Source organism: Passer montanus, unplaced genomic scaffold, assembly GCF_014805655.1.
Source record: "Passer montanus isolate IOZ18808 unplaced genomic scaffold, ASM1480565v1 scaffold109, whole genome shotgun sequence".
Lineage (NCBI taxonomy): Eukaryota > Metazoa > Chordata > Aves > Passeriformes > Passeridae > Passer > Passer montanus.
In genome coordinates this window covers 2,401,016-2,421,950 of record NW_024357502.1, presented here as the reverse complement: position 1 = coordinate 2,421,950, position 20,935 = coordinate 2,401,016, and the positions used below count along the sequence as shown (strand labels likewise).

Sequence of the window (20,935 nt, the reverse complement as noted above, 5' to 3'; positions counted from 1 at the left end):
AGGTTCTTCCAAAGCTCTGCTTTGGTGCTGCAGCCAAGATCATGCTCGCTACAGTCCTTTCAACCAAAAATGAGGTTTCATTTTTTTTAAATTTTAAAGGTTTCAACTTTTAAATTTTAAATTTAAAAGGTTTTAAATTTTAAAGGTTTTAACTTTTAACACTGCTGAGAACACAAGAAGGGTAGAGAAAAGTTAGCTGGCAAAAGACAGACCCAGGCTCCAAAGAGAGCCTCAGATATGCTGAGAAACAAAAACATCCTAATTACTTAGAATACAGAAAACCATATGTATATGCAAGATCCCAGGAGGAGATAAGGAAAAAAGCTCCACTCTACACAGAACAAGAATATCAAAAGATGTTGCCCTGCTGAGAAAAGGGAGGAAAGTGTCCAAAAAACAGAATTAAAGAGGTTTCTTTTTTTCTTTGCCCTCTCCCAACACAGCATTTAGGGGATTGGGGATTTTTATTGCTTCAGAGGTGGGGCAAGAGCATCTCTTGCCTGGCAGATCCCCACAAGCGGCGCCACGAAGCAGCTCGGTGATTTCGTAGCTCCCTTTCAAAACAAGCTGTTTTGAAACCCTGTGAAAAGGTAACATCTTTATCTGCGGTTTCCTCCAGCCCCGATGACGTTTTGGGGTGAAGGCTTTGAGAATGTGAGAGCACAGAACTCCTGCAGGGAGATCACCCAAGCAGCGCAGCGGGGTGGGAGCGCTCGCACCAGCACGCTCCGGGATGTGCCGTCCATACACCCCAAGGCCTCGGCTCAATCAAGCAGCAGAAGGTGACTCATCACTCCACAGCAGCTGAACTCTTCCAAAAGGTCACTTTGTAATGAGGAGTAAGAGTGACAGCAGCTCTGAGAGTGAAATAACCAAGAAATCCAGTGTATTTCCAATCACTAACAACACGACGAGGGCCGAGGAGGAACTCGTGAGCAACGTCCTCTCCTTCCCCAAACCACACAGAAGCACAACAGGAAAGCACCACCGAGCTTCTCAAAGCCCTCAGAGGCAGTTCCAAGGTGCTGTCTCCTTAAGACAAAGGAGGAAGATGAGTAATAACACAAATAACAGGGCCGAAATGCCCATTGCCATGGCACCAAGTCGACAAAAGAAGAAGCCTCTCTCAGAAGGTGCCACAACAACAAAAAAACCATTCAGATATCTGCTTTTGGGGTTTTTTTTGTTGTTTGTGAGGACAGTTTGAGGAAGGCAAGACTGAATCCTGGAAGGGAACATGTAGAGCCACCTAAGATGTCAGCTGGGCTGTGGCAGAAGGTTTGGGAAGAAGTAGGGGCCTGTCCTGCTTCCAAAACCAGTGGCGTTTCTCCCCAAGCCCTTACAATGCTCTCAGGCAGATGCTGGGGGCTCAGTCACCCTCCCAGGTCCCAAGCTGGGTCACCCTCTCACATTCCCAGTCCTCAGGAAAGCACCCATCCCATCCCAGGAGCCCACAAGCGAGGTGGGAAGCAGGGAAGGAGCAGGGCTACCCCAACCTCACGTCCCACATGCCCTCAGAAAACCTCCCTGAAGGTCAGGCATTATTTTCTGCCCTTCTGCAACTCAACCCAGCCTCCAGAGAACACCACTGGCTAGAGATGAGAGGACTGGCTTCCAGTTTTGGCCTTTGAGTCCCCAAAATTTGTTCTTTGTATGAGAAGGGAAGAGCCAGTGCCAAAGGAAGTGCTGTCACCAGTGGTGCTGGATCAGCTGATATCTGGCAGACATTCAACTTCCCCTTCCAGATGTCAACCTAAGGCTTGGCCCCCTGGAACAAGAAAGATGAGCTCTGTGACAGCTACAAGCATCTAAGGGCCTAAATAACCTGAGAATTTTACTCTTTTTTTCTCACCATTTGGAAGTTCTGAATATTTCCAGCACTTCCAAGGGGAGGAAGCCCCAAGCCCTCAGGGACTACTTCCTGAAGAGGCTGGAACTCTCCAGAAGATCTCTCCCTAATACCCTAAATACCTGCTGTTTTGGGGGAAAATACAGGGCAGGGAGTTGGAACAAGATTATCTTTAAGGTCTTTTCCAACCAAAATTATTCCATTATTCTATTTCTTCAAAATCAGCAGAGAAGATGGGACTTCACTGCACTTCAGCTGTTCCTTTATCAGTACAGTATCTCCAAGATCTCAGTCATCTTTGAGGCAGATGATCCAAGTTGAGGCAGATGATCCAAGTTTTCAAATGCCACCATTTCATCTTGCTTCAAAGAAAAAAAAAAATCTTTGCAGTAAAAGATCTGTCTGCCAGAGCCATCCAACTTTTGCTTGATGCTCCTTGGCAGGATGTCTCCAAAGGGATCCAACACCCACGCATGATCCCCACTCCAGAAAAAGACAAGCAGATACACCTGCCAGGCTGTAGGACAGGAAAACATCACAAAAGAACTTGAAAAACAAGGAGCCACCCAGAACAGTCACTGATGACAATGTGGAGTTGATTATTTACTGCCTGACTATCTCAAACATCTACAGGATTTAAAAACACAGAGCCTGCTCCCAGTACTGGATTACACAACCATGGCACCAGACTGTTTTCACATCACACTTCAGCTAAATGGATTGTGTATCACCCATGTCAGGTTTGCAGATACCCCTGCAGTGCAGCTCTCCCTCCAAGAAGGTGTGTGTGCAAAAAAGTCAAATAATACTTGCCACTCTCTTCAAAGAAGTATCCATTTCTTGACATCGCTGCTGGTGGAGACTCTGGAGAGAAAAAAATGAAACAAGAGAATCATCAAGATGCTGAATGTCTTCACAGCACAAAGCCAGTCTCAAAATACTGCAGGCATCAGATTTTCCTGAATGTGGTAAAATCTAACTTTTTGCTTACTGATGTTATTGTATTTACCAGAACTTTCCTTTGTAGCCACAGGCATGTGTGCTTCTTACTTGAAAAAAAGTCTGAGACATCCTGGGCTGGGACCACAAAACAGCAAGGCTGAAGATCAGGACGAGTCTGATCACCTCAGGGATTTACCAAACCTGAGTAAGTATGTCAGCAAAAATACAAACTAAACATCTGAGAGGTTTTTATAAAAATACAAGCCACAATGAAGCCCAGGTTGTACCTTGTGCTCAGATAAAAAGAACCAGTTTAATTTTAAAAAACCCCTCAATTTTGATGAAAATGAGAATTCACTTCCCATCCTGCTGCTTCTAATCATTAGGATATCCCCCAAACAGTGCTTGGCACTTGAAGATAAGCCCCAGAACCCTCCAGCATTCCTTGGCCCACTTCCTGAGCTGGGGTCCTGCAGCAACACCATCTGCACCAAGAGGGTCTGGTGAGGAAGCCACAAATGGGAAATGATGCTGAGCAAGAGCAAATCCACCAACACAGCAGCAGCAGGGATGGATCCCCAGAATTTATCAGGGAACAGGAGTTTGCTACTGAGTCACTTCTGCAATTCACTGCTGGCAAAGAAGCTTCTGAACATCTCCTGGTGTGATAACAGAGCACAGGAGCACCTGCTCTCAGGTGTGACCAAAGCCTGGTGCCCAAACCCAGCTTGGCTGCTCTGAAGGCTGACAAAAAGTGACAGCTCAGCCTGCGTGGGCACAGGCAGCAGCTCCCCTGGACAGGTGCATGGCTCATTTTACATCAATAACAGAGCTCTTGATTTCAAGCCCTGAGCAAGAATCACCCAAGCAGCCCCTTGGAAACCTGGGACTCGATGATGCCTCTTCACACACTTCTTCCCAGCCAAAATGCAATCAGAAAGAGGAATAGGTTTGCTCTGTCTCTCCCCAGCTCATTAGGCTAATCAAACATTACCTACGCAAGCCTGGGATGAATTTGGGCCAACCAGGAAAGAGGTTTTGCCTGCCTTATTGTTCTACAGATTAGGCTTCCTGCTTTTCCTTTGAGGTATGACACTGTTTCCCAAAGACCCTTTCTCTGCCCCATAACTTCTGGCTCCCAGCTTGCAGGCTCTTTATTCCCTTGTACAGTGTGCCACGTTTTCAGGGCTCACAATTCCTGCTGGTCCCCTGGGAGCCCTTGTGCACATGACGGATGCAAAGTCACCTGCCACTGACGGCAGCACCTCCCAGCCCTGTCACTTGTCACCACTCAGACCTTCCAGTGCTGACAGGTTCCTGAAGGGATACCCTGATTGCCATGGAAAAAAAAAAAAAAAAAGAGCCAGCACATAAACCAGAGGGCAATTCCAGTGTCTGGTCCAAGGGAGAAACACAATGTTCCAAAGTTCATCCCAGAACAATGGACTGGAGGAACAAACGGCACCGCACTGTGGCCAAGGGGCACCCATTACACGAGTCAATTGTTTCCCTCCACCTGGAAGGGAAGGAGAAGATCCATCCAGACTGATTAGCATGTTAATGATCAAAGGAAAGTTTTTGAAGAGGCTCTTATTGTGCAATGATTGCATTTACGTATTTCAGGGAAACAAACAAAATACGCCTGGGCTGGCGGATTACCCAAAGAACCCACATTCCCAGCAGGATGGTTTATCCATTTCTCACTCCTCTTATGGCTTCTGAGGGAGCCTGAAGCAACATGTTCATCCTTCACTGGGCAAAATGAGACCCACTGCTTCTCCTTCAACTGAACACAGCTATTTCTGCGGGTTGATGCTGTCTAATGATTGGTTTGGTTGGTTTCTTCCTCAGAAATTCCTTCCACCTGCAGCATCACCTGGGTTGGCATCACACCTTTACAGGACACTGGTTTGGTCCCTGCTTGGACCAGGCATGAAAAGGGCAAGGCTGGGGTGTTACAGCAGGCAGTGCCATTTCATTAGGTGCCACTGGCTCCTCTGAGTCACTAATGAGCCACAGTCCCCCGGCAACATGCTCGGGTAATTATGGTGGAGGTGCTGTTTTTTCAGATGAGTCATAAAACAGAGGTCTTAACCTTGTAATTAAAGATGCAATGGCACGTTTGGGGAAAAAAAAATTAAAAAAAATCAGGCGTTCACCCTACTATGTCCTGGCAAAAACCCAGCCCTGGTAATTTGTCTTCTCCCAACATAATGATGTCCCACAGCACCAACCCAATTCAGGCTTCCAAACAGCCTTGTTGGCGCCTTTGGAAAAGCTCTTACATCCCCCACGGAAGGGGCACATTAACATCAGGAACCTGTGCCTGGCGTGCCCAGGAGGTAAAAGGTGATGGGTGTTTATACAAGCCCAGACACAGGCAGGGAGCCATGGGAGCAGCTGAAAGGTCAGGGATTAGCACAAGTGGAGGTGGGAAGGGTAAATTGAGGGCTACAGCATCTGCACCTCTGATGAACTACAGAATTCAACATTCACCTGACTTTTTCATACAATAATTTGGGTTGGAAGGGATTTCTGAAGGTCTACTCCTGCCACGGGAAGGGATATCTGTAACTAGATCAGGCTGCTCAGCATGCCTGATCTTGAACATTTCCTGGGATGGGGCATCTACCAAATCTCTGGGCAACCTGCAAAAAATTTATTCCTTATGTCTAATATAAATCTCTTTTCGTTTAAAACCACCACCCCTTGTCTTATCCCAAGAAGCTTTTCTAAAAAGTCTATCCCCACCTTTTCTAAAGCCCCCCTTTAAGCACTGAAATGTCACATTAAGTTTACCCTAGAACCTCCTGTCCCAGCTTTGGATAAATCAGGAGGAAATGCCTTGAAACATGTCCTCTGATAGAGGACGCCTCTTCTCCAGGTTGAACAACCCCAAGTTTTGAACTGAGCAGAACAAACCAGACAGATCTCGGGGACAGCCCAATTAATCTCCTTATGCCCCAGTCCCTTTCTCCCCGTATTCCCCAAGCAGCAGCAAGCATTCCTTATGCTGCGGGATGCTACCTAAGGACAAGGCCAGCTGGCTGGTGCTGAAGTGCAGGCTGAGGAGCAGCCAGAAACACAAACACATCAGCAGCTCCACCTGCTCCCCTCTCCAGGCGATTTCACATCCAAGGTCTCGGCTCCTCGGCCGGGTTTTGATGCGCTGGGTTCAGGCTGAGCAGAGCTGAGAGCAAGGCTGAGCCTGCTCTGCTCCAGCAGCCACTGCCTGACGCACACACCAACCTTGCATTTCCTCTCCCCACCTCACCTCCACTCCTGAAATTAAAAAGATTTCAAGCAAGGGCCAGTTATGAAACACCGCCAGTGATCGATGCAATTGCTGGGCTTAGGGAAGCCTGGGCAGGAGAACAACTCTCCAAATTCATTAGGTATCAACATGATAATGCTCCAGTGTTTGCCTGAAGTTGCAGAAGTGTTTCCACGAAGGATAAATCCTCCTCCAGCCTGAAAAGAGCAGGGGCTCAGGGGTTCCCCCTCTGCACACCCTCAGATCCTCCAATCCCACACTGCCAGTTCTGTCACTCAGGTTTTCTCTCAAAGGCTCCAACAATTAAAGAAAAAAAATCCAAGAAAAGAAATTTCAGCAAGACGAATGCTTCTAAAGAGAAAGCTGGAAAGCACTACCCCAAGGAGCAAACATGGAGCACAACAACTCATTCCTGTGCCTCTGGTATTTCTCAGAGAGGTCCTGCCTCTCTTCAGACTCTTTCTCACCCATCACCTCCCAGGACAACCAGATTCTCCAATTGCTCTCCCTATCCAAAGGCAGAACAAGGTGTCACCTTCCACTGTCTGCTCAAAAGCACAAGGTGCAGCTCTCTTTTGATAATTTAAGCTGTGCTCTTCTTTTCTAAACATTAATTTACTCCAGAAAATAACCTCCTACTGCCAACCCCAACGTTATTCCCTGCAGGGATGCCTGTTAGATGAGACTAAATTGGAGAGGCACATGGTGTTACCACTTCTTTCCTTTCTCAAAATGAAAATTTCTGAGCTTTCCAAGCGCTGAATTCAGAGGTGAAGAGCTGAAGTGCTGCAAAAGAGAAAGCAAAGCTGCTTTTTCTAGACTCAAGGGTACAGCTGAAGATTTCATGGCTAAGCCATTACCCTTTCAGCTGAGGCAACAGCAGCGACCCCAAGAGCCAGCAAGGCAGAGGAATATCAGAGAATCACAGAATTATTTGAGCCTGGAGCTAAAAGACCATCCAAAACACTGCCATGGGCAGGGACACCTTCCACCAGCCTGGATATGACATTTCTTTTTTAACTGGGAGCAGAGTCAGGGTTGCTGTTGTTGTTTAAGGTGCTTAGCTTTAGGACTGGGATGGAACAGCTGATCTGCCATGGGAAGCACCAGACAAGCAGTGGGTATATTTCCTGATTTCTTAGATTCTTATCATTTTTACATTTAACAACAAACCCCTGCCATGCCATCCTCCATTATTAAATTCCTGTGTACACTTCGTCTCCAACTAATAATCCATTTTGACTCTCTTGTTTTAAAGTTAGCAATAAGTTCCCTTGAGCCTTGCAATACTGGAGGATTATGAATAAAAACACATTCTCGGGATACTTGGGTAACTCAATTACACTGTTCTGGTGCTGGCATCTTCCAAATAAACAGCCCTCTGCAGCACAAGCCTTATACTGAAGTGAAACACAGCTCTGCAAAAGTTTTCTACAAGTACTGCCACAGCCTTTAGCATTTATGGCTTTTTTTTGCTTAAATCTCTAAAAATTCTAGTGCCTTGATAGTTAATTGGAGTTTATTTTGAGACAACACCAGTTTGAAAGAGGTACTGGGGAAGAACTTTTTTATTTACAGGCCCCTTAATATTGGCAGCTCTTGGGCTGTCTCTGAACATGGGCAGCTCGTACATCTGGAAAATTTAATTAGCCCAAAAGTTCTGATCAGAAAACATCATGTAGCTTCATTATCCTTTACTCAGAGCGTGCTCCAATTTCACAGAATGATTTGAGCCAGAAGGGTCCTTAAAGACCACCCAGTTCCACTCCCATATTCCAACCACCCTTCCACCAGACCAGCTTCCTCCAACCCCATCCAACCTGGCCCTGGACACTTCCAGGGATGGGGCAGCCACAGCTTCTTCAAAAACCTCAATTTCCACCATTTCTGGCTGGAGCTCTGACAACATTTCTCAGACTCATCAGCACGTGCAATGTCCTGCCTCAAAGCTGATAAAGCAGAACACGTCAGACTGCGAGTGAGAAGTTACCACAAAAATCATTTGTTTGTGCTGAAAAAGCCTTTAGACTTTGCCCATTTCCTCGCAGGAAGAATTAGCAATGATTGCATCATACTGAACTGCCCAGTCAGATAACTGGGCAGAAATGGGATGGGTAACTGGAAAGAAATCCACTTCCCAGAAGACATGCAGGACTTTAGCTTTGCAGCAAGGTTTTGGTCACTTCCAGCTGACTCCAGGAGTTCACTGAATCCAAAATCAGAAATGTTACAGTTAAGTTGTACCCCCTCAAACTGATCCAGAGATAATTCCAGCTTGGACAAATTCATGGTCTCGTCCTAGGCTTCAGGCTGGTGGAAGATGATGCAGCTTCCCCCATCCAAAGACCACAGTCCTGGCGTTCAGTATTAAACTCTTAATAAACTCTTATTCTTTGCTCTCTCCACCCCAACAGGAATTAACATCCCAGGACAAGGGAATTCCTACACAAGGGATCTGGAAGCTGCATTCAGGTTCCTGCAATTTGGAGCAAGGGGAGAGTCACAATTTATGTGCTTTAAATACCCTATAACCAAATGGTGCTGCTCCCCTTCTCCACCCAAAGTCAGCAGAAACACAGACTTGAGAGAAAAATCACACACAGAGGAAATAATACCTCAGGGAAAACCTGTAGGAGAGAAGGAATTTTTTAATTATGTAGAGCATTAACTGAAATGAAGTTTAAAAATCTCAGTGTGCAGCAAGAGCTCAACAGGAGGAGGACGAGGAAGCCTCCAATTCCTTTGATAACACAACTGCATCACAGCAGAACAGGACAGGAGCTTGACAGGCAGCAAATCTGATCACAGCCGAGATGATCAGCTCCAAATATGTCAATATTACAGTTTTTCTCCAACAGAGCCTGTCTTGTGCTCTTAGAACAAGAGATTCTGGGAGTTTCCAAGAAGAACCAAGCAGCACAGGCTCCTGGTGGAGACGTTCCCTGCAAATCATTTAAAACCACCCAAGTCAGCAAGAATTAATGGACAGCAACAAGCAAAAAGCTATTCTGGCTCAAGTTGCCACTTCTCATTTCTATCTACACCTTCAGCAGCTGATTCCTTCCCACAGCTCCACCTAATTCATCTGGAAAAGGCTGGTGAGAGCAAAGCTCCTGCTGGCACAGAGATTGGAATATGCCCCTGTGCTGGTCTGGGCAATCACAACTGACAGACAGGACAAGAGCTGGAGATTTGACTTGTTTTTCTCCATGCCCAGAGAGGTGTGACCAAAAAAAAACCACCAAAAATCAAAAAAAAAACCACAAAAAAATAATCAGAGAAGTCAGGTTTTCCAAACTGATCATTGTAATTCAAGGAAGTGTGAGATCAGTGAGGAATGCTTGGTAAGGAAAGTGCCTCCTAAAGGGTGTCTGATGCTGCCTGTGGCAAACTCAGACACAGACCCTTCCCTAAAAGGCAAAGGAAAACATCAAAGACAAAATTCAAGAGGGGCCAAAAGACCTTTTGTAAGTCATTAAATGGGGAATATTCACACAGGGAGTTTTTTCTTGAAGGGCTGAGTCAAGATCAACTAACGGAGTCTTTTTAGGCACAGCTTTGCAGCCTTGCTGTCCTTTGTCAGTGCAGCCACACATCCATCCCCAGCAGAGCCTGAGGGAGATAATCCTCCCTCCCCAAGGCACAGCAGAGCCCTATCCACCCCCAGCTCATCCCTTCTCCAGCTCAGTGCCAGGGCTGCAGGGAAGGGCTCTGCAAGGACGGACCACAGACACCAGCTGGGATCCTGCTCCACTCAGTTCCACCCATCACAGACTTCAGAATATCTTCCCAACACAGCTCCCAAAAACACCAGGAGAAGAGCAAAGAGTGGGCAATGCCCCACAGGGCAGCTGGTACCCACAGGGAGGGCAGCTCTCCTCTGCCTGCTTCTGCTGCCCCTCACCTTCCTCAGCTCATCCTCCTCCTCCTCATGAGGCTGGGAGGAAAAGCACAGCCCCTGAAGGGAAAAAAAGCACAGCACACCTGGAGATTTAACACAGGCAGCAGAAGGGTAAGTGGCATCACTGGGTAACAAAACAGGGATATTCACTGCAGGTTTTTACCTAAATGGGTTGATTAAAACATCATCTGCATGCAAATACCTACAAGAAATCAACTCAGGAGGTCCTGAAAACAGTTTAGGAAATAGCCATGCCCCAGAAAGATTTAAATCTACTCTGAAGCTCTTCACCTCAGTAAACTATTGGAAGATGAAGTCTGCTCAGAGCAGACACTGAGGAGGAAGGTGCTTTTAAGCAGCCCCAATTTGATGGCAAATTATTGCTCCAGCCCAGAGACTCAGACCTGCAGGGACACAAGCTTTGCCCTCCTGATGTATAAACACATCCTCCAGGAAACCTTACAGGAGAGAATGCTTCTGTTAAATAATTCTTTAGAACTCCCTTTATGTTTAACACTCTCCTCTTGCCACAGGGGTGCATTGATGTGTTGCTTACTCCCCTATCCCCCTACTAGAAGTATCCCTAAAGGATTTTCACCATTTCTTTGCTTCCCAGAAGGATTTCATTCCCCCAGATCCCTGTTTTTAGGACTCAGAGGTCTGGATTATCTAAACTAAACATCACACCCCTTGGAAATGTCCCATTTCTGTGATTTTTGGAGAACACAAACCAGTCCTCTGACATTTCCAGGGCTATCCTGAGTCACTTGGATATAAAGTTTTGCTCCATGGATTTATCTGAACAGTGTCCTCCATCTGAGTGGGATGACATCCCAGTCCTGGTCCAGGCAGAAAACACAATTCTATGGCTTTGAAGCTCAGCAGGCACTCAAGGCTCAAACCATGGATTATATGCAAGGAGCTGGACATTCTTCTGAGGATGGAAATGGTGTGGGGAGGTTTTAAGTTATGCCAGGGGGCAGCGTGGTAAATGAAACCCCAGAACTCATTTTCACAGTGGCTGGCTGGGAAAATAAAGCATCATATTGAAGGGATAAAGCAGGAAGCATCCTCCTGCCTGCTCCCTGCCAGGCAAACACCCACCCACACACAGGCTCAGGGATCAGACGTGGCTGTTTTCAAAGCCTTTTCCTCACTGCATTGAACAATTCCCCTCCAGCTTCCTCCAGCTCACCCACTGCAATAAAACCAGCTAATAAAGAGTCACTGGGTGCAGCAGTGACAGCTCCCAGAGACCTCCTCCCCCCTCCAAAAAAAAAAAAAGCTGTTTGGATTTAGCAGGAGCACCACGTTTTCCAGGTTGACTCATCACAATTTAGCCCACCCAAACAATTAATATCCGAGGCTGCCTCCCAGAGGTGAGCTGCAAGAGGAAGCCACCCTGCAAATCCAGAGTGATGCAGGATATCCCCTCCTCACCCACTGCATTTCTTGGCCAGCATTTCACAGGTGAGCAGGACCATTTCAGCAGCAAGGCACCAACAACACTTTGGGATTTGGCTGTTGGACTGTTTTGGCTATTCTCCCCCTTTTAGGTTTGTTTTTTTTTTGGGGGGGGGTGGGGTTTTTTGGGGGGTTTTTTTCACAGGTTTTGTTTTGCTGGGGGGAGGTTTTCTTTTGTTGGACCCTCTAGAAAGTGATTTAAGTCTTACAAGGATTTCTCGCTGAAGCACTACATGGAGAGGAGAGACAGCAAACACCTCCAGAGATGCCACAAGCTGGCAAAGGCCCAAGATCAGGCCAGTTGAGGCTCCCCAGCAGACTTTTCCTGAAACATTTAAATAATTTAGAAAGCATTTACTCTTACTGACAGCTTCTCAGGCAGCTCTTTCCCTTGCAGGGCCCTATCAGAAGCCTCATCACTCTTAATCCAAAAGAAAAAGAGATACTGCAACAGCCCCAAACCTTGGTTAGGGTTGAAAATGGATTTTAAAAGATGCCTGAGATATTTTTCTTTGCTGAAATGCCTTCTTTGTGCAGGCAGGTCTTCCAGAGGCCACCACCTGCCACTTATCTGCAGTGGCACTGTGTAAACCATGCAAAAATGGTTAAGAGACAATCTGACAACATTTCACTGACTTGGGGCTATTCAGAGAGTGGGAGCTGCTCCCTGTAGGGTTTAAAGTGTAAATACTGTAAAAATTAAGCAGCAGGGAGGAGTAAACTGGTGGGAATAAGCTTTTCTTGGGGGTTAAGTGGAAGAGATGCTGCAGCAGCACCAGTCTCACTCTGGAACATCCCTCCCTCCTCCAGGGTACCAGGGTCATGTTTTGGAACAAAGTGAATTTCTAGAAAGTTTTTTTCCCCCTGCTATCTTATCACCAACAGGAATGAAAACAGCTGCTGAAAGGCAGCAGTGGCTGAGCCAGGCTTTTACAGCAAAGTTGTTCCTGCATCCCTTCCCACCATCACCCCCCAAAAAAGCACTGGGGGATGGAACTGCTCTAACCCACAGAAAACCAGAAGTTAGGCCAAAACCCAGGGTCTGTACTGGAAACAGAAGCAGAGCACTGAACCCAGCCACCTGATCACCGAACACATTTTCAGTTGTGCTTCTCATCAAGACTCAGAAAGAAAAACCTCCCTCTGCCACGAAAAGCAAGAACAGCCCAAAGGATCCCCAAATGGCCACAGAGCTGCACTCTGCAGCCTCAGAAACAGGGTCTGCAATTCCCACCAGCTGCAGCAGGATAACACAAATCACCCCATGCAGCTCCTCATGTTTAGGAGCCATACAACAACATCAGTGACAACAACAACAACAACACAGGTAGGGGGAGAGGCAGCAGCAGCACCAGATCCCATTTTCCAGTCCATCGTCAATCCAAAATTAAAATGCCCCAGTCCAGTGATGAAATAACTGCAGACTGACAAGCTGTGAGATAATGTTATTCATTAGGATGTTGTTTATGGTTCATCTACAAGGCTTCCACGGCTGCAGCTCCAGGGATGATGTTTGGGAGCATTTTAGACACACCACATACATGATTTTGTCTCCACTCAGCACTGCACTTCCCCCAAGTGAAACAGCTCTATGTAAAGCTCACTGACAGGCTGGGAAGATGCTTTGCCATTAATTAAGAGAAAAACCAGAACAGAGAAGCTCTTCAGTGCTCATCTCCCCATGCATACCTTGAAACTAAATTCAAACCCCCGACAGCCAGCGCTCTGGTTAATTTAAATGGAATTCAAAAGGCATTCTCCATCCTTAAACACAGAGACACCCAGCACAGGCAACAGATATCATCACTAAGCACAGCAAAGCCCATAGAAAATACATCAAGCACTGCCTTACTTTAGTGAATTAAATAATTCAAGAGCTGGCAGAGCTGCTTTTTTACATTTCCTGACCAAATGCATCACCCAGCAACAGCAGCGCTTCAGTTTGGGGGGGGGATTTTAAGACCACAACTCACCTGCACTACTTCTCCAAGACAGAGAGATGCCTCTGCTCCCCTCAGGGCTGCTCCCCCAGAGCCACCAGCACTTGTCCCCAAAGGCCACTCGCTCAGGTGGCCGAGGCAGAGCCGGCTCCTGCTTTTTCACTGGCTCCAATATGAATCCATCCAGAGCATCTTTGTCCCTCACTTCCAATTGGCGAGCGGCGGATGGGTGGAGTGAGAGTGCGACCCATCAGCTCCCAGATGGACACCTCCAGCCCGGCTCCGCCAAGCCCACACCTGGCCAGCACCTCTGCACATGCCACCACTGCCCCAGCCAAGGATTTGGGCTGTCTCCTCCTCCAGCCACAGGGATCCCACCACCTCTCGGAGCTGTTTGCCTCCAAGAGCAAAAATCGAGTAGTTAAAGTGACCCAGCGCTCCGGAGAGTTTTGCTGGATGCAGGATGGAGAAAAGCTCCTGTGCCTCCTTAAAAAAGAAAAAAAGCTCTGTGCCAGCCAAAGCTGAAGTGAGAAGATGCTGTACCTTACAGAGAGTAGTACAGGGAAAGCCAGAGGATGAAGAAAAGGAGGAGGGGGGGAAAAAAACCTGCTGCTGAGAGGGAGATAGAGCAAATTCCTTAAAGATACAGCCGCCGTGCTGCCGGGCTCTGGTGTTTCATCCAGCTCAGCTGCACGGCAGCAGCAGTGCAAGGGTTAATGCATGCATGCAGTGGAATGAGAAACAGGGCAGCAAGTCTGTGCTCCAGCAGCAAGTTGCAGAATTTAGAGCTGAAAGATCTCACCTCCTCCGAGGGGACTTAAATCCCAGCCTGTGGCCACTGCTGGACCGTGAGATACCTAAAAAGCTTTGGAGGGAAGATGCCACATCCTCTCCTCCTGCTGCAGCCTATTCTACACTGCTTCACTTTCCTTACAATTCCAGGTTTCCAGCACAATAAGCCAAGTCTCCCCCAGAGACTTAAACCCCAGAGGAATGGTCTAAGCTGGCCAAACAAACAAACAAACAACAACAACAACCAAAAAACCCCCCAACAACAACAACAAAAAACCTCCCCAAAACAACATCAACTCAGAAAAGGCAGAACCCTAAAAGAATAAGACAGAAATAAACAAATGCTGGCAAGGCTGGGTCACTCCCCTACTACAGCAACTCTGACAATCCCTGTGACTTCAGTAAAAAAATTTGGGGTGATGATATTTACCAGGAGGCAGCAAACACTTCCCAGGGCACAGCAAGGGGAGGCAGCAAGGAAGGGAAGGAGCATCCCTTTAGCAGAGGCAGCCACAAGCCCCCATCCCCAGGCCCTGCCACAGGCTCGTTTCCTCCGCACAGAACCACAGGCAAAGCGTGTTTTTAAACACCTCCCACGCCTTTTCTCTGCTGAGACTGCTCAGCCAGTCTCCTCCATTTTTTTTTTTTTTCTCCCTTGCCATGCCACCTGACGAGCTTTTCCAGGTAAGGCACATCACAGACTGGCAATAAGATGCTAAGGAGGTAGAGCGTGGTGCAGAAAGTGTCTGAGGGTGGAAGAGACCCCTGGAGGTCTCCAGTCCCACTCCTTGCTCCATCTTTAAATAGAAATCAGGGCAATACCTCACCAAGCCAGACATCTTCCCCAAAAAAAGTTTTCTAAGAAGTTGAGACTCTCATTCTTAGGATCAGCACTTACAGAGCTCAGCTCCTAAACCAGCAGGATTCACCAAGCTCCCTGTGTTACATTAAAGCAAGATTTGAACCAAGCTGGAATTTTTAAGGTAACTCCTCATAGTGAGACAAACCTGCACAGGAGATCTTCAAACCTTCCTCTATCCCCACACTTGATACCTTCAGTAACAGTTTAGAGGATACCTGACAGCATCACAACCCCAAAGGTGAACCGAGCCCACTGAGCCTCCAGCAGGTATTTCAGGTTTCACGCAGCGCCGGATCCATTTCAGCAAGTGAACAAGCTCAGGAAACAAAAGACTGCCTCAGATCAGTTTCTATTTTTAATTTTTTCCACGCTGAGGTTGTTTATCAGCTCTCAGGGTGTAGCAGAGACCAGAGCTGCTCCTTGGTGGAGATACCAGCGGCCAAACTGCGCGACCAGGAGAGCATCACCACAACCTCAACCAACCCATCCTCCAAGTCCCACCTCGCGCTGCCTCCATCTCCAAAACCTCCTCAAAATCCCACCGGGCTGCTCTGCTGCCCCGTCCCAACCCTTCCAAGCCCTGGGCACGCACCGTCCACTGGCCTGCTCCACCTCTGCGGCACCAAACGCTGCGGCCACGGGGCCAAATCCTGGGAAGAGCCGGCGCTGGCCCCAAACTGGCCGTAGGGCGAGCGCAGGAAGGTGAGCCGGGGGTAGCAGAAGGACGCCGGCTCCATCAGGACAGAGAAGAGAGGAGAGCCAGGTACGAAGCAAACCGCGTCTCCCTTCGCCTCCTGCAGCGCGTACTGTTGGGACATGCAGTCTCAGAGCCTTCTCCCAGAGAAGTCCTTTTTTTTTTCCCAAAGGATTTAGTGCAAAAAACAAAATTTAAAAAAAAAAAGGAGTAATAAAAGAAACCCCAAAGGCGCTGGAGGAGCCCCGATGCTGCTGTCAGAGCCCAGCAGAGCACACTGGCAAGGCAGCGTCTCCAGCCTGTATTTAAACGCCCCTCTCAGAAAGCAGAGATGCAGCACAGGAAGAGACAAATTCCAGCTCTGCGTCGGGCTGATAAGCCAGGTTTATAATATTCAAGAAGTATTGGCATTACTACAGTTCCTCCCCCCACCCCAACCTCCTCCCGCAAGGAATATCTTGTGCAGGAGCTTGTTGTGCACAATAAGCAAAAAAAAAAAAAAAAAAAAAAAAAAAAAAACCCCCCAAAAAAAAAAAAAAAAAGAGGGGGGTGTGTGGAAAAAAAAAAAAAAAAAAAAAAAAAAAAAAAAAGCCCAATCCCTAAAAAAAAAAAAAAATAGAAAAATCAGCCTGTTCCGGTGGGAACAGCCAACACGTTGAATAAAACAAACACACGCGTGTTAAGCCCTGGGGACGCAATTAGGCTCGGAGCAGGGGGAAGAGGTGTTTAACTCCTGGAAAAGGAGATGGCAGCGGGCGAGAGGAAAAGGAGAATAAAGCTGGTGCCTCACACCTCATCCCGTGGGGTGGCTCGTCCCAGGTGGGCACTGCAGGGTGCCAGCACCTGCCCCAGCAGCAGGAGGGGAGGAAGGTCACCCCATCCTTCTCCCTTCTCCTCCTAATTTCCACTCCTGAGCCCCTCTCAGTGGGCAACACCCAGCAACAACTCCACTCCACTGTCTGCCCAGCGCAATACCTTGAGACAAAGGTTGCCCAGTTCTCAGCATTGACCAGCTGAGATCTTCTCTCCACCAGGTTCAAATCTTAGTTTTCCCCACCACAGCCCCCATTCAGCACTGCTGGCATCCATCCCACAGCTGCCACAGCCCCACCAGCCTTTCTCCTGCCACTTCCATCAGCTCCTTCAAAGCTGGAGAACACCAAAGGACATGTGGGGAAGAGAAGTCCTCACCCAACACCAGCATAAAGTGTAACCCACTCCATTGCCTTGGTTTTCATGTTTTTCTCCCCGTGTTCTTGCACTTTCTCAGCAAATCTCTGAGGACTGACATTCTCTGAGGACTGAACACTTGCTCTGTTCCCTACCCAAATCTCATCAGATTCCCTACCCAAGCTCAGAGCTCACAGAACCTCCTTCAGCAGCAGAGGGAGAGTGAAGCCCTCAGTCCTGCTGGTTTTAATTGGGAGCCAGAGCCAGGGATGAATTTAGAAAGAGGGAGTAGAAAAACCCATGGAGCTATGAGTGACAGCAAAGCCCTTTGATGGCACAGCCAGCTCTGACAGATGAAGGAATCCTCAGTGCTGTGCTCTGGGCCAGCGTGTCATCGTGCTCTGCAGAGAGCTTTGTGGAGAGCTCAGCCCACAGCAGAGTTAGAAAGTTGTATTTCTAGTAAAAAAAAGAGGAATAAAAAATAAAACTTGATTTTTAGCATCACCAGGTCCCAGCACAAAATGCTGAAGGAGCTGCTCTGCAAACTGCACAATCACACAACACTGCTCAGACTCAAGGAAGGATGAACTTTGAGGAATTGCCTCAGCATTCCCAGTTTTTAACCACACTGCATCGTTCCCAGCAGATTCCCCACCCAGCTGGGATGGTAACAGCAAAGGTAGCTGGGATTTAACCCGTGCTGGATGTCTTGACAAGGATTTGCACATTTAGAGGGTAGATAACAGCTCCACGATGATGATGATGAGTTATTGAAGCTTCCCAAGCTTTGTTTACTCCCAGGGCAATCCTACACAAGGAAGCAGGACTTCTCCAGAAGTGGGGTCACATTAGGAGGAGGTAACTCAAGTGCCACCCAGCCTAGTGCAACAGAAAGGTTCTGGGAACCCTGTGGCTTCCCAGAGACACCTCAATCACAGCACAGTATTAGAATGACTACAAAAAAACCCAAAAAAGCATCTTTCCCCAGTTAATGTGATTTAACACCTGTCCTTAAGCATGAAGTACCTATACAGAGCATCAGTGCAGTTCTGCCAGGACAGAATTGGAGGTTTTAGTCTTATAGAGGCAAATAAAACAGCACCAGGCTAAGGTGGGTAATTCCAGACTAAAATCCAACTTTGCAACTAAAGCTTGACCTTGAGCCTAACTCTTACCTCAGCTGCCTCCTGCAAGGAAGAACAAACCAAACAGCAAGCAGGCAAATTGAACAGCACCAGGCTAAGTCTGATAATTCTGGATTAAATTCCAACTCTGAAGCTAAAATCTGACCTTAACTCTTACCTCAGCTCCCTTCTGCTGAAATATCCAACTTCTCACTGACACTTTCCTTTAAGCCAGGGCAGAAAGCTTCCCTTGCGGATCCTTTCCCTTTGAAACCCAAGACATCTTTGTTTTCACACTGACTCAACACAAAAATAAAGCTTGTTTTAATAAATGTTTACAGCCTCAAATGATTTACTACAGCTTTACTAGAAATCGAGCCACTCTGAGCTTACACACAGATATCTTATGCCACTGGGTGGGTCAAGCGAGGGCTCCAGTTAAAACCCCAACCCTTCTTTTTATCTGCATTTATTTAAACAAGCTGAAGCATTCAAATTGCCAAGGAACAACAGGAGAGCCGGAGGGGAACTTCCTCTGCGGTCCATCATTCTTACGGAGCACCAACTGTACAAAAGCCACAGATATTTCAAAACTGGAGGGCTCTGGCTGAGATGGATTAGCCAACAAATCCCGATTATAGCCGGGAAGCGGCGACGCGCGGCTCGCAGAGGGGTGGCAATGACTGAGGTTGCTGTGCAGACAGGACTCCCAAGTGTTGCCTCGCTGTTCCAGCCTCCCAAAAAACCCCAAAAAAGCAGCCACAAACCCAAGAGCAGCGACCCAGGTGAGGCACAGCTGGATTTGCTCAATCCTGGGTCAAGCGTGCTGCAGCACTTGAGGAGCAGGAGTTTGGCAGAGGAGGACAAGGCTGCGCTCACACCTAGAGACAATCCAGGAGAAATCCTACAAACACTGAAACAGCTGTGGGCAAAGGGAAAAATTCCCTTGGATTCTCCACATGCAAATCGTCACAGAGAAGCTGAGGCTGCCCCTGGATCCCTGGAAGCATCCAAGGCCAGGCTGGACAGGGCTTGGAGCAACGTGGGACAGTGGAAGCTGTCCCTGCCCATGGCAGGGGTGGAATGAGATGGACTTTAAGGTCTTTCCAACCCAAACCTTCCCATGATCTTCTATTTCTGCAGGACACCCCAAACATTCCCGTGATTTTCTCTAATCCTGCAGGACAGCCCGAATCTTCCCATGATTTTCTGCTCCTGCAGGACAGCCCGAACCTTTCCATGATTTTCTGTTCCTGCAGGACAGCCCAAACCTTCCCATGATTTTCTGCTCCTGCAGGACAGCCCGAACCTTTCCATGATTTTCTGTTCCTGCAGGACAGCCTGAACCTTTCCATGATTTTCTATTCCTGCCCACGGCACCACCAGGTCTCAAGAATGCCAACACGGCCGTGGAAAAGCAGCAGAGCCGAGCTCTAAGGCAGAACATCAGCTCTAAATGAAAACTTTTTCTATTAACCCGGAGCGGGGAAAGCTCCGGAGGCACAAACCCACCCCGAGCACCGATCCTCACCAGAGGTGCGGGGACAGCACAGGTGACAAAGCTGCTGTGCCACCTACAGTCACTTCTGGTCCAACACAGAAGTGCCTGCAGCGGTGCCTGTCACTCCAGCCAGTGTCACCCAGCGCTGCCGCGGCCATGCCGGTGAAGGAAGCGCTTCCTCTGCAAGGCAGCGAGGGGACACGGCACAAAATAACTCCGAAAGTTCACCCGAAATCAGACAGCCCATTCCCAAGTGCATTTAAACCCTTCCTCCCACCCCGCATTTCAGATTAACTCGTTGCTGGGGGTCTTTCCCCGCACGCACAGCTGCCCCAACTCTTCGCATTAAAGTTTCGCTTTTTCTACTTTGCTTTTTTTTTTTTTTTTTTCCTTTTTCCCCCCGTCCTTTTTATTGCGGTTTTTACACCAACACGAAGTCAGGCAACCTCATCCGCTCAGCCACACCGTGCCCTCCGCCCCGTGCTGGGTGCAAACAAGTAAAAGTAAAAATGGGGCAAAAAACACCCCCAAGAACAGCCCCAGACCCCGAGTTTCCATCGCTCCTTTTCCCCCCGCATCCCCGGGGCTGGAACATCCCGCTCTGCCCAAGCAGCTCAACTTTAGGGGTGTCACCAACACAAAAAAAAAAAAACATCCCCAAAACCCTTCAGCAGATGCAAAGGGAAGATTTTTCCACCCCCGATCCTAAGAGTGAAAACCAGAACGCATCCCCCTCCAAGCCCACCGCATCCCGCCGCGACCCCCGCGCTGCCGCCACAAGCAAAAGCCCGGGTGGCGAGCGGGGGTGGCAGGGGGCCAGCCCGGTGTCCCCAGAGCCCCCCGGAGCCCTGTCCCTCACCGCAGGGCTGGAGGTGGAAGAGCCGCCGGGCTGCCATGGCCGCGCCGCTCATCCCGTCCGCACCATCGCCGCGCCTTCGCCTTCCCCGCGCCCGACGGGGGAGGGGGGCAGAGTTCTTTATTTATTTTCCCCCGCCGAAAATAAATAAATAATTAAGGGAAATTTAAAAAAAAAAAAAAAGAGAGAGAGACGACTCGGTTTTCACCCCCCCTCCTCCTCCCCTGCACACGCGCCAATTAAAAAAAAAATAAATAAAATAATGATAATAAAAAAAATAAAAGCTGGAGAAAGTCCCGAGTGAGGAGCGCGGCTGGGAGGGGAAGGGACAGGCGGTGTCACACCCGGCCGGGTCCTAAAGCCCGCCCGCGGCCCCGGCGGGGACAGCGACAGCGCCGAGCCGGCTCCTTCCCGCAGACCCCTCCTCGGGGAGCCTGGGGGGCAGCGGGCATTTTTTATAGAATATATTGAGTTGGAAGGGACCTCAAAGATCATCCAGTGCCACCCCCTGCCATGGGCACGGACACCTTTCACCAGCCCAGGTTTTTCCAAGCCCTGTCCAGCCT

General features: G+C 48.3%; 1 protein-coding gene across 5 annotated transcripts in view; it reads right to left on the bottom strand.

Moving 5' to 3' along the window:
* SLC4A11 (solute carrier family 4 member 11) overlaps positions 1-20,481 on the bottom strand; it is a 98,377-nt gene extending 77,896 nt beyond the window's left edge. The window contains exons 1-2 of one of the 5 annotated variants that reach the window (XM_039723821.1): positions 20,373-20,481; positions 2,663-2,713 (exon numbers count right to left, since the gene is read on the bottom strand). In XM_039723821.1, the coding sequence (XP_039579755.1) occupies positions 2,663-2,713; positions 20,373-20,424 (103 nt within the window). In that variant the 5' untranslated portion in view covers positions 20,425-20,481. Of the gene's footprint in view, positions 1-2,662; positions 2,714-13,403; positions 13,605-14,592; positions 14,682-15,616; positions 16,072-20,372 lie in introns of those variants that run through there. The other 4 variants (XM_039723814.1, XM_039723805.1, XM_039723829.1 and 1 more) reach the window with 4 other exon arrangements.
* Positions 20,482-20,935: the final 454 nt, after the last annotated feature.